The sequence below is a fragment of the Sinocyclocheilus grahami genome, unplaced genomic scaffold (genome assembly GCF_001515645.1).
Source record: "Sinocyclocheilus grahami isolate Dianchi unplaced genomic scaffold, SAMN03320097.WGS_v1.1 scaffold269.1, whole genome shotgun sequence".
NCBI classification, from domain to species: domain Eukaryota; kingdom Metazoa; phylum Chordata; class Actinopteri; order Cypriniformes; family Cyprinidae; genus Sinocyclocheilus; species Sinocyclocheilus grahami.
In genome coordinates this window covers 561,764-579,316 of record NW_015505448.1, presented here as the reverse complement: position 1 = coordinate 579,316, position 17,553 = coordinate 561,764, and the positions used below count along the sequence as shown (strand labels likewise).

Sequence of the window (17,553 nt, the reverse complement as noted above, 5' to 3'; positions counted from 1 at the left end):
CCGCCCCCCCCCCCCCCCCCCCCCCTTATAAAAAAAATACAAGTGGGCTCCCCCAAAGTCCACGGTATAGTTCGAACACTGATCAGATGCACATATTCTTTTCAATGAAAGAGTGTGTGCGGGCGTTGTGGTGCTCTCTGTATGTTTGCCTATGTGCGTGTATGTAGACGTTCATGGAAAGTCTGTCTGAAATGCACTGTGACAAGCTCTGGTCACAGGCCAACATGTGCATTTCATAAATGAGTCTCGGCATATGTGTGCAAGTATGAAACAGTGTTTCTCTTTCGAAAATGTGTGTATGTGGGTTTATGAGACTACATAATAAGCTCCACACATTGAGCTGGCTAGCAGAGAGTGAAGGAACAGAGGTGCTTTTATTCCTCTTCATAAAAATGTAGATAAAGCTAAACACTAACAGAAGGCGCTTCTGTTGGGTTCCCATTCAGTGTTTAACGGGATTGTTCACCCACAATGAAAACTGTCATTATTTACTCATGTTGGTCCAAACCTGTATGGTTTTCTTGGATATTTGATTAATGTCCACTATTTTCAATATAATGCCAAAACGTTCAAGCTCCAAAATGGCAATAAATAAATAAATAAAAATTATAAATTAAATTACTTTTTTTTTAAAAATCATGTTTCGTAAAAGTCATCCATAAGACACAAAGTCTTAGATTTGAGAACAAAGCAAAATTTAAACAGTATTCTCTGAATCTGATCTAGATCTCCTTGACATGTTCATGACATAACTACTTGTGCAATTTGTGAAAAAAATTGAAGCTTGATAAAGAACGACCAGTACACCACTGAAAATGACTTTTTTGTGTTCCAAAAGTACAACAGAACTTTCATTTTTGGTTGAACTAATCCCAAAAGCATATTTCCAATCATAAGTGTCAGTTGTTTTTTAAGCTGTCTGTGTTGCTCTTTCTTCTCTGTCAATATCTCTGGCTCTTTAATCTCTTGGCACTTTCTTCACCCTACTATATATCTCCGCTGATGGTTTTAAAAGCATTAACCTGTTTAGCCTCTACCACACCCTGTTAACACAGAAAATAGAGTTTAGTCCAAACAACCTGGACTAGCAAGTGTTATGAGGGCAAATATTGAACACTGCATACTAGTCACTACATACTGAAAAGACAAAAAAAATTCTTAAATATATTACTACACACACACACACACACATATATATATATATATATATATATATATATATATATATATATATGCATATATAATGTAATGATGTATGTGAATGTGTGTGTGCTTGTGCATATATATACAAAAACAAACTTGTAAAATAAGCATGTATTTGCATATTGAGAAAGTTTAGAAGCAGAGAATTTTAACAGCTTTACAAGACACTTTAAAACACTTCCGGTTTTTAGCATTATCCTACTAGTATGAGCCTTAGCAAACACCACTAATAAGTGATGGTGAGAATACACTGAGGAGACTGTGGAAAAAATACACACGAGAACTTAGTCACAAAAAGTTGGTCTGTAGTAAGTAGTAAGTATTATAGAAGTAGCCTATGCTGTGTGCAATGGTTAGGCTGACATATTCATGGATGTAGCACTGAGTGCTCTGACACACCAGCTAAAATATGGATTACCAAGAATATGTGTGGTGGTTTTCAGATTAGGAAAGCTTTTTGTGAAAATCTCACCAATGCAGTTAATCATAAATGAATATTCAAACTATAATTTTTCTACAAATGCAGTGCATGCTTGTTGTTGGTGTAAGTGGCTGGATTTAGGCCAGTGTGCTCCTGATAACCAGCTGTCATCCTCAGTCACAAGAGCTGGGACGGGGTGAATCGGCTTTACTTTTCCACTGCAGATGACCCGAGTATACCACAGCAGCCGTCTGCGTTCTTCTAAGAGGAGTGTCTAACCAGCTCGAGCCGTAGGCAAACGGGTAATTTTATAGGGACACTGACACAATGAAAGGCCCCCAACTGTGTCGTTTTACATTGTGGGACAAGTAAATCTGGTTGTAGCTACAATGGCGGTATGTGCATAATGCACATGGGAATGAGAGGAGGGTCGAAAGCAGTGCATTTAGGAGGAAGAGAATGCATTTAAGCCAGATCAATGAGATTTAATTACAGATCTGCCTCCATTATTATGCCATAATTACAAAAGCCGCACGCTACAGTCCTGGGTAACATTCAGTGCAAATAAGCAAAGAGAAACATTGTGCAAATGTTAACACAAAGTGTTTTTATGCAAGCTTCCGATTTAACTTGCTGTTTAGTATGAAATATTAAAGATACAGTCTTTTGTTTCAGAGTTTCTCTTTGTAATTCATTCATTACAGAGTGCAAGTTAGACTTTAAATTACTTTATTTCCCTTGCAGTGTTCCAAATGACTGGTTACTTTAAGATTTTTGACATGGCTTGAGGATATCTTGGTAAGTGTTGCTTGGTTTTCAACTACTGTAACCATAACAGCTGGCCACACAGAAGGGATCCCTGGGATTCGACAACTCGCTCCTATTTGCCAGGGGATACATTTCTCTTTTAAAAAGATTAATGAACACTGAAGTTTTTTTCCGCATGACAAGGGCCCAAGCTATTTAGGTTAACCTGCACATGCAATGAAGTGTAGATCAATTATTTCAATTGGCAGTTTGAACTTTTTTTGGATTTACAAAAAACAAACCTGGAATAGCATTTCAAAACCTTCTACCAAATGCACGCACACTTGTACTGGTATTGGTGGCCTGTTATATAAACTGCTTAGACTAGTCATCTAATTTTTTTCTTTAAGACTGGTCACAACTTTTCCAAGTCAGTTATATAAAAACTAGTCAATTAGTCAAATTTGAATTCAAAAAAGTAAGGACTGATAGTTGGTCAAACTAGTTGTTAAGATACAGTCTTAACACGGTGGATGTGTTTATGCAACTGGGTCCGGTGGTCAATGAGTGAACTGCACAAAAAGACTCAAGAATGCACTTTAGCCGAATTCAACATTCATAACTTAAATCGTTCATTTTAAAAATGTCTTTGGCATAATCGACTGTCAGATGTGACAGTCAAACTGTGATTTCCTTTGGCCTAAGTAGTTGCAAGGTTCAACCAATGATACATACATTTTAATTAGTAGTCACACAGACAGAAAAAAAATTACATTTTAAAATATATATTAAAACAGTTATTTAAATAACTTTTCACAATATTACTGCAAAATAAATGCAGCCTTGGTGAGCATAACAGACTTCTCTCTAAAATATAAAAAAAATATTCCCAACCCCAAACTGGTTGGTGTAGGTAAATGAAAAATTAAATGCATTCTGGCATATGTGCAACTTATTTGTGCATGCTTAAATTATATACTTCAATACATTGTGCATTGAAACTACACAGGTGTTATTGCACTCCAATCAATGGAGATTTGGAGCATGCAGCATTACATTATCACTTCAAAAGCCAGTCAAAAGATTTATTGCATCAATTCATTGAGTCATGATCACATCATAAACTTTGACTAGCATCATCCTCACATTAAAGTTGGGATATTCTGTCCACAACCATAGAACATCAAAGAACAGACGTCTCTCAGGTCTTTATGCAAAATGTCTGAGATTCTTCCTGCAGCCAACACAGGCTGATTTTGATTGCAAGCCTAAAACTTTCCACCTGACTTAAACAAAACCACCCATTCTTTCCTGCCTCTTTTGCCTGTCTTCATTTATCTATTGGCTAAAGACTTACTCAGCACTGACTGGCTGACTTTCCTCCCTCTCTCGCTGGTCTTAACTCTTCTGCTAATGTAACCTGAGATTACTGTTGTTAAAACAGAACAAGTGGGTCATTTACTGTTCCTATCAAAGGCACCTGGCTCAGAGACAAACTGCAGTCAATGCCGGGTTTGTTCTAATTCTTTTCAATCACTACCTGATTGTGGGAGCAGTTAAGAGGCACATCTGATAGAAGGGGTTTGGTAACCCATTTTAACTACTGAGGAGGAGGAAAAATAGTGAGTTTTATAGAAAAGGGATCAGAACTGCCAACCCATCAACAAACAGATGCAAATAAAAGCCAAAACGTCATTAACGGTCACAGGCAGTTGTACTGATAGCTTAGCATGTCTCTAACCTAACAATACTCTGATAAGCATAAAAACAGAGCACACTAAAATAGTTTTGTAGGATTAAAAGGAGGAAAACCTTATGATAAACTTTTTTCTTGCTTTATTTGTCATCTTGGATTTCTTTTTTTGTCTAGCAGAATGCATTCTAGGATCATAATTTGGCAGTAATGGAATTGTATTCTACATTCGATTTTAGAGAGAGCAATGTATTGGCCAGGTGAATTAATCATGTTTTTGGTCAGTTTGTAATAAATTGACCAGTTATAAATTGATCGCTATTATCATCATTAAATATTATACATTCTCGGTTTTAAAATATTTGTACTAAATTGAGTAAATATATAAAATGTGTAAAACATTAAGTGCAAACAAATGCAATAATTCAGCAATACATTTATACATTTATAAAAGATGCATAAATTTAAGATGTACAGATTAATTCATTTATGCATCTTACATAAATGTATGCATTATAGATGAACTATTAGTTATTTATTTTGCATTATTAATAATAAATATAGAAAAATAAATAAATACATAGATTTGGCCAAAAAAAGGCATCTTACAAATAAAAATACATGTATGCAAGAAAAACAGATAAATGAATAAAAGATTTGGCCAAAATGAGGCATATCTTAAAAAGTAAAAAAAAAAATAGTGCAACATGTATAAATAAATGTATGCAAGATAAATAAATAAGTATATTTGGCCGAAACAAGGCATCTTAGAGGGTAAAATAATTATGCTGCCAATGTTTTGGAACAGGCTTTGTGTTGGGAAAGTGCCTATGGTGCAGAGCGATTAGTTCTGTACTTCTTCCAAGAATTTAGAAGTATTTTTTGGAGGTGCCCCATGTAAGGATTTTTACATTGCTTAATGTATAACGGTCTTTATGTAGTGAAATACTACTCAATGTCCCATCTCTGGAGCAGATGGGGTGTCTGTCTATGAGCCAGAGGGGTGCTTGACGATGACTTACTGCAGCAAAGCCTTAGCTTAGCCTTTCCACAATACTGTCCGCATTCCATCGGCGATGTTTGATGCCGATCCAAGAGTTCAGCATGCAAGTCCTGCTTTTTGTTGGCTAGCACCATGTGTGCTAATCCTTTCTAATGTTGGCAGGTTTGTGACAGCATAATGCAAGATACCTTGATACCTCCTTGTTTATGAAAGAATGCATTACTAGGACAGTATGCATCCTTTCAATAAAGTTTCAGCACAATTAATATATCAAGAATGATTGCATTATGAAAGACAACAACAAGAAGAACATGGCAAGAGACATGGCAAGTCTCGCCTTTTGTGGCCGTGCTGGAAGAATGAAAGTATGTCATAATCAAATTGAGTCCTGCTTTTTGTTGGCTAGCACCATGTGTGCTAATCCTTTCTAATGTTGGCAGGTTTGTGACAGCATAATGCAAGATACCTTGATACCTCCTTGTTTATGAAAGAATGCATTAGTAGGACAGTATGCATCCTTTCAATAAAGTTTCAGCACAATTAATATATCAAGAATGATTGCATTATGAAAGACAACAACAAGAAGAACATGGCAAGAGACATGGCAAGTCTCGCCTTTTGTGGCCGTGCTGGAAGAATGAAAGTATGTCATAATCAAATTGGCCTGCTTTAACAGTTAAAACAAAAAAGCCACAAACATTTTCCACTTTCAAGCACTAACAAAGGCCTCCATTCTGAAATAAAGTGGGTCATTTTTAATAAAGCCATCTTTAAGGCACCATCTAAATGTCAGGATATGTAAGGATCTGTTGAGCTTTTCATGGTTTAATGTCTATTCTTGTCTATCTTCTCGCAGATAACATCGCAGAAACAATGTAGCCTTCATAATATACAAGCTGCCATCAAGCAGGTCCATTTGTTAATGAAATGAAGATGTGTGCCATGAAAACAGCCCTTAGGTTTGCAGTAGCTACAGGAGAAAGGCGCTGGACCCAGACTAACACCCAATGGCATAATCAGCTTAGAGGTAATTCTTGGTGCTGAGGAGATGAGATGGAGAAAAGAAGTTGCAGGAGAGCTCAACGCAGCCATATAGCAAAACCTCTTTTCCCCCTGTGCGACACACCTCCCAAGAGCATGTGGGGTTTTTCAAGTGCTAAGAGCATTAATGCTTTTATTCGGACACACAAACAATCCTGTCTGGGCGTGCAGGCTGAACGAAAAGAGACTTTCTGAAAGATTCTGGAGGATGAACGCACTGGAGCCTGAGCTGAAGCCCATTCAAATAAATTTTGTTTTGCTCAATGTGAAATTACAACTGGCAAGGACACAGTCAGTCAATTAATCTGCATGTTAAGAGGGCATGATATTACTGCTGCTCTCCACAGATCTTATTTTAGATCCTGCTTGTATTTATATACAGATTGCAATGCATCATCATTACCTGTCAACAAGCCATAACTTGGCAGTAATGAGATTAGTACATTTCTACAGTAGATTTTAGAAATATTTAATGAGTTTATGAATAATAAAATTTATGAGTGATAGAGAAAAACATTGGCCAGGTCAATTAACAGAAGTGCATTATTCAGCCTCATATCACTGCCAAAATCTATAGCCATTGCCAATATATATTATACATTTTCTGTTTTAAAATATAATTGTAGTGAATTGAGTACAACATTTTTCAAATAAGTGTATAATAAAAAAAAAAAAGAAAATAAGTTTTACAAATTCAGCAATATACATGTATTAATATTTTTTTATATTTATTTTAAATAAATATCTAAAGGGGAAGTCATGGCCTAATGGTTAGAGAGTTGGACTCGTAACCCAAAGGTTGCGGGTTCGAGTCTCGTACCGGCAGGGATTGTAGGTGGGGGGAGTGAATGTACAGCGCTCTCTTCCACCTTCAATACCACGACTGAGGTGCCCTTGAGCAAGACACCGAACCCCCAACTGCTCCCCGGGCGCCGCAGCATAAATGGCTGCCCACTGCTCCGGGTGTGTGTTCACAGTGTGTGTGTGTGTGTGTTCACTGCTGTGTGTGTATTAGAAAAGCATAAATGGCTGCCCACTGCTCCGGGTGTGTGTGTTCACAGTGTGTGTGTGTGTGTTCACTGCTGTGTGTGTTAAATGCAGAAAGGGTTAAATGCAGAGCACTAATTCCGAGTATGGGTTACCATACTTGGCCACATGTCACGTCACTTAATGTATTTTGATGCATATATTTTGAATGTAAAAAAAAATTGTAAGTGTAAATATATTTAGCAATCGCAATATATACACACTTAAATGTGTATACACATACGTATATATATATATATATATATATATGCACTGAAAAACAGGAAAAAACACATATACATAAATACTCTTTTGTTTGGGTGGAGTACTTTTAGCCTTGACCTGTTTAAGGCCATTGCCATTTTTTACAATAACACAATACAGAATTGCACAATACACAACAACAACAAATGTCTCTAAATACGTAATGGAAATACAAGTTAATCAACATTTCTTTCCTTAGGTCAACATAATCCATAAAAATAAGAGGACATGTTGAACAGCTTCAGGTTTATGACCCATAAAGCAGCTATGTGACGTGCCTTCTTTTTGTATGTGAGCATTTAAATAGGTGCTTCAATATAAAAATGAGGAAGCTAATTTTCTCAAAAAATTTCTCAAGAAAGTATTTTAGAACTTCTTAAGAACTTTTCAAGAACTTTGCAACATTCTTATAAACTTATCTTTCAAACAATTCTTAACTTCTTCCTTAAGAACATCTTATTTTTTATTTCTGAAGAAAAGTTTTTTTCTGCTACATTGCAGATTACGTAATAATCATAAAAAGAGCGGGCACTATTTTCGTTGCGATTTGGTGTCATGTTTTATAAAGCACTGTATTTTTTAAAAGCCTGTTGCAAGATGGAGCGATTTGTTACATGTAGAGAATGCTGCCTTTTAATTATAAAATTAAAAACAAATTAAAATTAAAAACAAGTTGTTACTGAATTTCGAATTCTGCAGCCATGTCACACATAATCATGACCGATCATTTTTGTTTGCATAATCGATCAATGGTATTACTTTTGAGTACTTGAGCACATTGCTAGTTAAAGTGATATATGTAGCTAGTGTTCTGTTGTAATGAATGTAACAGCTTACGCTACTGCCTATGACATCCGCTGGAACGCCACTCTCTCGTGAACGTGCGTACGACAGCGGAAGCTGAAAATGTAAGTTTCTTACACAAACACTTTGCTTTGCTTCAGAAGGCCTTTATTAACCACCCCCCTTCCCTCCCCTACTAACCAGAAATCAACAACCAGTTTGCAAACAGGTAAACCAAACCACCTGTTCTCAATGTCTGAACTACAAGAGGGTTTGACTGATCCTGACAGGTGCTGTGCATATTGGGAAATGGATCATCTCTTGCAGTAGAGTTAACAGCTTAGCCATCTGGGAGAGTGGCACGTGCCTCCTGTGTGAACATATCCCGTTATATCCAACAAACAAGATACAAAGTGTCTGCTGTGGTATCACAGTACACCATAAACAAAACGGTACTTTAGTTAAGCTGGTAAACCTATTATGGGGGTGCTGTCAGGAGACACAATAAAAGTAGTCGCAGAGACGTGACTAATAGCATGTTGCAAGGTAACAAAAAATGTTGTATAGTTTTAGTTATGTGTCATAGATATATTTTTTTATTTATTCATTTATATATTTATTAAACTTATATATGTGTGTGTGTGTATGTATACATACATACATACACATGCATATATATATATATATATATATATATATATATATACACACACACACACACATACAAACACTTTTTTTAAACATTACTTATTGTAGGATTGTTCATGCTCTTAATTACTTTGGTATTTATGCATCTATTCATTGATAGGATATGTATGTATATGTATGTCAAGTAGGTTGCTATGGCAATAAATAAATAAATATATATAATGATAAATTGATATATATATATATACACACACACACACATATATATTAGTGCTGTCATTCGATTAAAAAAAGTTAACTAATTAATCGCACCTAACATTAAAGTTTTTAAATATACTTTTATATTGCAATAATTTCACATTCAATCTTCAAAATAATGCAGAAACAACATAAAGACAGTATAATATTTGTTTAATGGCATCTTTTTTATGACTGAAGGCGAGTATCACTGATACCAATACTACTGATGTCTCTAGGAAATTGTTGTTTTTCCCTAATATTTAACCATTGACTATAGCCATTCAGCATTACAAGCTATCAATTTTAACATTTATTAGAATTTAAAAAAAATAACAACTTCCAATTTAAGTGAACTTAAAACAATCTTCACATGAACCCATTACAATAAATGTCATATTTACCTGTGCCCTGCAGCAAGAAGGAAAAATACAGAAATTGAATAAAGTTATCAAACACTAAATTCTAAATAAATATAGTTGAATCCTTAAAGCTACAAAAGTTATTGATTTCCTCATTTTTTCTTTTGCTCTGTGATTAACAGACATCACAACAGCTGGGTTATTAGGTTATTTTGGCTGCTATTACTTTAAGAGCTGCCGCTGCTGAACATGACGCGGATCTGACACGCATCGTATTTTCTCACAACTCTTTACCTTTTCTGGCATGCTTCAGGTCTTAAAGTCTCTACTAATGAGCCGACGAGTTAAATTGGGTTTGTTAGATGAGGGAGACACTTCTGGGCTGCTCCAGGACAGTTTTGAAAACCATTGCATTTCAGAGACATGTTTTTAAATGTGACTCATATATAACAAACACTTACATACATGCACAGTTTTAAGGCAGATTTAATCGCCTTTTTAGTAACTTCATGACTTAACTGATGACATAACTACGACATTGCATGCTCATAGTTTCATTTGCGCTTTAATATGAAATGATATACAGCGCGCGCAACTGCATTTGTGCGAGCAATTGAAGAGCATGTGCTATGAGCACAGTATAACGGCTGACAGGACAGGAAAATGTGTTTTTACTGACATATGACCTGACAACATCTCATCTGACCGCAGTTCACTGTTGTTCTGCTGATGCTCCGTCGTCACCTGTACCTTTTCCACGCTCGTTTGACTAGCGCCTGAGGTGAAGTTGGAGTGCGCATCTGAAAAGTCTCCCATTTGATGTGGTTGTAAAGACGTTCTGCATCTAAATAAATGTAATTCTTGTCAAGAAAAAAAAAAGAGACAGAAGCAGCAGTTGTGAGTGGGGTGGCCAACCTTAGCTCCACCCCTGCGTTAATTGTGTTAAATATTTTTAAAGCGTTAAACTGAAAAAGAATTAAAATCGCATGCGTTAACGCGCCAATTTCGACAGCACTACTATATATGTGTGTGTGTATATGTAATAGAATAATAAAGTAATAATAATAATTAAATATATAATATATATTCTAAATTAAAACATTTTAAAGAAATAAAAAGCTACAGCACTTTGAAAGCAGCTGAAGTACTGTCACAGTACTTAATAAAGTAGTTAAGTTGGTAGTATGGCTATTTTTAATTAGTTAATCCCCAACACTGTCTGTGAGTCCATTAGAAACTCCACTGACCTTTGAGATGAGCTCATCATGATTGGCGAGATGTGCCCGGCAGTGGATGCAGCTGTAGGTTCGGTGACAGTTGGGCAGGTAGGCCTGGAAGGTCTTGGACTTTGTCATTTTTACCATCTCACAGTTGTGATGCTCCTCACTGGGTTCCTCTGGGCTGGCGCTAGACGAGTTGCAGCTCTGCTGAACTTGCTGACAGAAGAAACACTGAAAGATGCAAGCGAAAGCCGTCGTTGTTGTGGAGTGGATGTGTGGCACGCTCCACACAGACACCACAGGAGAAAATACAACCTGGAAAAAAAGGGAAAGGAAAATGCCTTTTTATTATAGTGCACAAGTTATATGTACCACTTTTATGATACTTTTGCATCCTTTTTGAAGCTTGAAACTGCATGGAAAGACTAACAATTAAATTACATTTTCCATTTGTAGGTTGAACCTATATTTGCATTTATGCATTTAGCAGATACTTTTATCCTAAGTGTTGGACAATTGCATTCAATACATCTTTATTTAACATAAAATCTTTAACATTTCCTGGGAATCAAACCATGTCCTTGGTGTGTTGCTAGTGCCATGCTTAACATGTATGAACCATTTCTATATAGCATGAAACATTAGTCCCAGAATTGCAAGAATACTTAGCAAATGAGCAGCTGAAATCAGATAAAAGCAAAAGAAAACAATCATTTAATTTCCTCTTCACCCTTGACACCTTAAGCCCGATCAGCCTGTGAGGCATTGTGTGCCTGATGAAGTGTGAATAATAACGATTTTCCCTCCAGTGAATACCACATATTTAAGATTCACTTTTAGCCAACAACAGTTGTTTAAGCATGTCAAAAATGGCAGCTGGTTGCCCTGTGCACCAAGAAGACCGAGCTAAGCTTTATTGCCACTGTGGGAAATCCAGTGTCTATTAGACAATGACATTCAAATCATCTTGCTTAACCAGGCCAGACTGTCCCTTATTACAGAGCCAAAATAATACTAAAGCAATGAATTACTTGTGGAAGGCTGCACTTATTTCAATAGCAACGATTTTGACTACAGCCTGTCCTTTGATTATCATGCAATACTACCAAAGACTTTAGGGGTGCCAAAACTCGGTCCTGGAGGGCCAGTGTCCTGCAGAGTTTAGCTCCAACTTGCCTCAGCACACCTCCCGGGAAGTTTCTAGTATGCCTAGTAAGAGCTTGATTAGCTGCTTCAGGAGTGTTTAATTGGGGCTGGAGTCAAACTCTGCAGGACAGCGGCCCTCCAGGACCGAATTTGAGCACCCCTGTTTTAGATAAAGGGTATTAAGGGACTTTGAAAATTACCATATTACCATGTTATACCACTTTACCATGGTACTTTTTTAGGAACATGATTCTAAGGCATTCTTGCACTTGAAGACGGATGCTGTTTGAGACACTGGTAGATTTTAACATGTGCCTTTTCTAATTGCCATCTCTTTTTGGCATTCATCTTTCCATATTTCACATACTGTTCGCACAGACAATCAGAAAATAACAGGAAACTCTGTATACTGTGCTAATGAGAAGGCAACAACACTGTATGCAATAGAAAAACAGACACTTTGCAATAGCACAGGAAGCTCCAACCATGCCGACCAACAAAGCACGCAAGCTTTTGTGGCGCCAAGTGTTGCCAGAGCTGGCTAAAACAAGCAACATGCTCTGACTTACCTAACCAAAATAAGCATGGAGAAGCAAGCCCATGTTGCTTTCGATTTGTATAAAACTTCCATTACACAACGTAAAATTAATCTAAAAAATCTGCTAAAAAAAAAGCAGTCTGACTATTCACTTCTACAAATATCTCTCGTGCACACACGCAAAAACAGATTCTGAGAAAAGCAGAAACGGGGAATGAAAGAGGAATTGGGCTGCTTTTAATTATTATATAATATACTGCGATTCGCACGGCAGGTGAGAATATTTGTCATCTGGTATTAGTGGTCGATCATACGTCATTGTGCTATGAAGACCATGCTCTTATATTCATCATCATTATTAATAAGTCCTCAAAACTACCCATAGTAACTCGCGTTACTTGTAATGCGTTACCCCCAACACTGGTTATAAGCGACTGTAAACACTTAAAGCACAAAGTCGCGTATAATAAGTGGAGATGGCAACACTGTTGCGTGTTCGTGAAGGAAACTAGAGCACGCGTCTCGGTGGAAATGAGAACTTGTTTACCTGTAAACATCATATCTGTGGATATGCAATATGTATGATGACTTTTTACCACTTGCAAATCTATTACTTACATAAAAGTACAAGCATAAAAGCTGGAGATTATTACCAATATTTAACGTTTTTAGCACGAACTATATTATGTAAACAAAAATAACCACATTACGTGATCCCGCAAATAACAAGTCGAGCGTGTTTTTAAAAAAGACAAGTTGATTTGAAACCTCCCACTTATATAACATTGTGGAAATATGTTTATAACTGTTCAGTCTGTTAAACAGTTGACTGGGAACAAAAGAAGAAATGAAGTAAAGCCCGAGGACGGTGAATCCGAAGGAAGATCAACAGCAGACAAACAAAGGAGGTTCACGAGCGCGTGTTAACCTGAGAGGATAAAGCTAATCTGCAGCATTACGGCTTAAGAAAAACAAGAATAGCTATAACAAATCTAGCTATTTAAGAGCTCGAATAGCCACGTTAAGCTACTAATCACTTATAAACTAGCAATAAGCAGGTCACTTATTCAGTGCAACTTAAGCATTATGTCTCTTTGGTTTTATTTCGCTGCAAAGGGACAAACAACTAAAGCAAGATGTTCATAAAAGCAATTCAGCGCGCCAACAATAGGCTACCAGTTACAAAAGGTGCAAATTGGTTGTTGTCAGCGGGATCTTTTAGAGAAAACAACAAAGAAACTCTGCAACCAACGTGGATATACAAAACAAAGACTCGTGCTTTGTGACAAAACCAGGAAGCGCTGAGTGACACAGAGACTACATTTGAGCCTGGATATCTGCAAACACCAATGTCAACGTTACATGGTATGATTCATGCAATCAAAATACCATACTTGAGCTTTAGTCCGTATCATTAACATTTATAAATCGCGTGCGTGCATCCGGCTCCACATTTGTTTTCCACTGACAGACGAGAGATTTAGAAAGGAATGGTTTTGAGCTACTTTACTAACAAGCGTTCTAAAACAACAATCAGGTTTTCACATGTGGCACATATATGAGTATTTTAGCTTGAAATGAACGTAAAGTCTCAACTTACCACCTGAACCGGATCTCAATGCGAAGTTTGGCATAGATTGTCTATAGGGAAGCTGAAGCAAAACATTTTTTTTTTTTCTAGAGTACATACACTTTGTGATATTTTTATTTTTTTTCGGTTTCGGTTGTCTTGTCTCGGTGCCGATTCCGCGTGAGACCTCAGACTGAGACCATCTGTCAGTTTTGTGTGTCGGTTAGGCTGTACATTTCTCTAGTCTTTGTTGCTCTCTTTGTGATAGACTTGCTGTTTTGTGAGTGGGCGGGGCGTCGCGTTACTGGCGTGTGACGCATCCAATTGATGGTTTGCGGGGGCGGGGCTACCAGCCATGCGTAAATAATCCCGGATGTGTAAACAAATACAATGCGATTTAACGATTATATAGGTTAAGATGATGATTTCATCGGTGTTTTGCATTATGTCCCCTACAAGAGCTACATGCATAAAGAATAACAAATCAAAGAAGAACTGAAATGTTTTCGATTTTAGAAACGATTAGTAAAAATCAACTATTTAGTATTCGTTACATAGTTGAGCGTCTTGCGTTATAATATGTAGTTATTATAATCCTAGCTACTTTCAGCCATATAATGTCTCTGGTTCCTTTTTATAATAATACACCCGACCACATGCAAATCATGGCAACACATCAAGTCATTTAGAGCAATATTGCTTAATAAATGGTTTGGTGTTCATATAGGGGTAGGTTTCACAGCCTGACAGCACTAAAGAAATAGCCCCATCTTTATGCGCCAGAGAGCATCTGCTACGCCTTATAAATAATAAGTGAAGAGACTGCCTAAAATAAACCAGCCCAGTGTTTTGTGCGCAGTTATAACGCCAGATGCAATGCAGAACCTTAAAACTTCCTTAGTCTACATTGACATCATATTCATTGACAGTTCACAGATAAATAATTAATTAGGCTACCTATTGAAACAGATAGACCGACGCTGTGTTCCATAATAGCATTGATCAATAGTTTCAAACGCGAACAGGAGGGCGTGAATTCGTGAAGTCTTCGGCTGAACAAGGAAGCCTGTCGCGATTATGTCATGTGTTTTCATTCTGCGTCCCATTTTATAACTCCGCACCATAAAGCTTTTCCCACGGACACAAGGCAATTATTACCCAGCTCACATAATAGCATAAACATAAAGACTGTTGTGTTTGAAAGCGTCGTGTTTTAACTTGCTGTATCATTTCAAAACACAGCACAACACCAATGTGACCTTCATTCAGATGCAGTGCTCTTAAAACAACCCTCACACACTGGGGGTTTTGCATTGGAAAACATCATCAAATCTGAAAAGCAAACAAGCCAAATATTGCACGATGCAGAATGCAATACCTTTTGGGAGGAAGTGGATCAGCTGTTCTCCCCACTGCAGGGTTTCTCATTCAGCAGCGCTGCTGTGTCCGCATGTGACTCGCGACGGTCCGAGATGCTGCTGCTGCTGCTGCTGTTGTTCAGAGTCTACTGTTCATAGTTCTTCCGCTGTGACAGTCTTCTCTGCGGATTTGTGTGTGTGTGTGTGTGTGTTTTTATTAATTTTTTTGAATGAGAGTGAGATGCGGAGATGTAGGTCTCCACGCTCACCAACATTTACTTCTGTCCTGTCTTCATTCACAAATATTCGCACGTTACACAAGCACGCGACCCTGCTTTTTAAAAAAAAACACACACACACAAAAGTATTAATTGCTATGAAAAAATACATAAATTATGCTGTGGGAATTTTACGGAATGCAATTTTGCAGCTGCATGGATGCAACGAAAATATGTCGATCACATCACTGATTATCCCAAACTAAAATGATCACATTATTTCATAAATAAGCAGTTTGAGCATTTTGTAGTCTACTTAAATTCAGTAAACGGCTATATACAACACAATGCATAAAAAAGCCAGGGAGAATTAAGGCGAGACACTGCAGGTGAATAGGGTAAAAAAAAATAACTACTAGCCTAATTATCACCTTGCTTGCTCAGTTGATTGATTACATTGACAATTGCAAAAAAAAAAAAGTGTATTACAAGTTTTCTCAAATGTTATGTTTAAATATGCAAATGAGGCATTATTTAATGAAATATGTGCTAATTTGCATACATTTCCTGTACAAAAATCGGAACACTGGATGAAGTCAGTTTCAAAAATGTTTTTTTTTTTTTTTTTTGACATATTAGAGGCAAATGTTTTATTTTTGTATCTCTTTTTGTCACTCCATAATTCAGAAAATACTTTGAACAGCCAGAAAACAATATATTTTCACAATTTTTGGGGAGGAATAAAATGTTGTATACAATCAAGCAAATTATATACGAACAAATGCCTCTGTAAAAAAAACTTTCAGGATATAGACAGGAATAAAAATGTAACGTTTGGTGTGTGTGTAAGTGCTACTGAAGTGGAGATTTATGGCTCGGTGTAGGAGAAAAAACTCATTTGGAGAAAACGGCCTTTAAAGATATGTATTGTCATTGAAATCTATTGACACAAATAGATAAAGTGCTATAAAAGAAACACTTAACAGTGTCTTTTGGATGTTTTCTTTCCACTAGTCTGAAAAAACACTTTATGAAAAGCCCAAAATTGACAGGTGCATGAAAAAACAGTGCTTTGCCTGCAGTGTCTCCCCTTAAAACTAGGCTAATAATAATAACAATAATAAATACTTGTTAGGTTAACTAATATTCATTTGTTATTTTGATGGCGTTTTTATTCAAAGAGTAACGTTATCGGTGTGCAGTAGCTACTATTTCACAGTTTATTACATTTTGTAATTGACTACGTTCAGGTTGCTATTAGTAGCCTACATTCACATTTGAAATAAGCAACAATAATAATACGACTAATTAAATAAAATATTTTTATTAAGATCATTTTTGAAGCCACAACAGCCATATTTGTCTTGAGCACCGAATGTTCTCATTATTAAATGTGTTTCTTTCTTTAATTATTTATGTATTTATACTCCCACTGACGGGCTGGGTAGATTTTATAATTTAAAAGAAACCTCCTAATTGTATTTGTTTTTGAACTTTTCTGTCGGAACGTGTTTGCGAATGTATAGGTTGAGGTTAAACCAATCAGGTTGAGGATAATTTGTGTCAACCAATCAGCTGCCGAGAGAAGTTCCGCGCTCCAGACAAACGCGAGCCCGCGCACACAACATGTTGTTTTCGATAATGCGCGTTCACAGCAAAGACACGTGCCAAAGCGCACGGCAACGCGCAGCAGTCCTTATAGCCATAGCACGTGGTTCAGGTAAACAGCGTGAAGGCCCGGATGTTGGTGCTATTTTTATCTCGAGAATCAGACAACAACAACAACAACATCATCAGTTCTAATGGAAATGAGTTGTAACGCTAAATATGATATAGTGATTATTGTTAAATAAACCCGTTTACGCGAAATAAGCAAAGTCTTCTCAACCAAACTAACTCACATTCTCCATCAGTGGGAGTGTTTTTTTAGAAACTGCAGTCGGTATGTATAATTGTAGAGAGAATGAAAGTGTTTTCTTGTCATAAATGGTTATAGTTCAACTCTGTTGCCATCTACTGTATCAACACTGATATTACTCCAAACGCTACAGGCATTTTCATGATAATCACAGAAA

At 36.8% G+C, this 17,553-nt stretch overlaps 1 protein-coding gene across 6 annotated transcripts in view; it reads right to left on the bottom strand.

Moving 5' to 3' along the window:
- The window catches only part of LOC107599611 (protein yippee-like 1), a 25,171-nt gene extending 9,767 nt beyond the window's left edge, over positions 1-15,404 (bottom strand). The window contains exons 1-2 of one of the 6 annotated variants that reach the window (XM_016291260.1): positions 15,281-15,404; positions 10,676-10,963 (exon numbers count right to left, since the gene is read on the bottom strand). In XM_016291260.1, the coding sequence (XP_016146746.1) occupies positions 10,676-10,792 (117 nt within the window). In that variant the 5' untranslated portion in view covers positions 10,793-10,963; positions 15,281-15,404. Of the gene's footprint in view, positions 1-9,470; positions 9,478-10,172; positions 10,289-10,675; positions 10,964-13,932; positions 14,218-15,280 lie in introns of those variants that run through there. The other 5 variants (XM_016291259.1, XM_016291258.1, XM_016291261.1 and 2 more) reach the window with 5 other exon arrangements.
- Between the last annotated feature and the right edge of the window lie 2,149 nt (positions 15,405-17,553).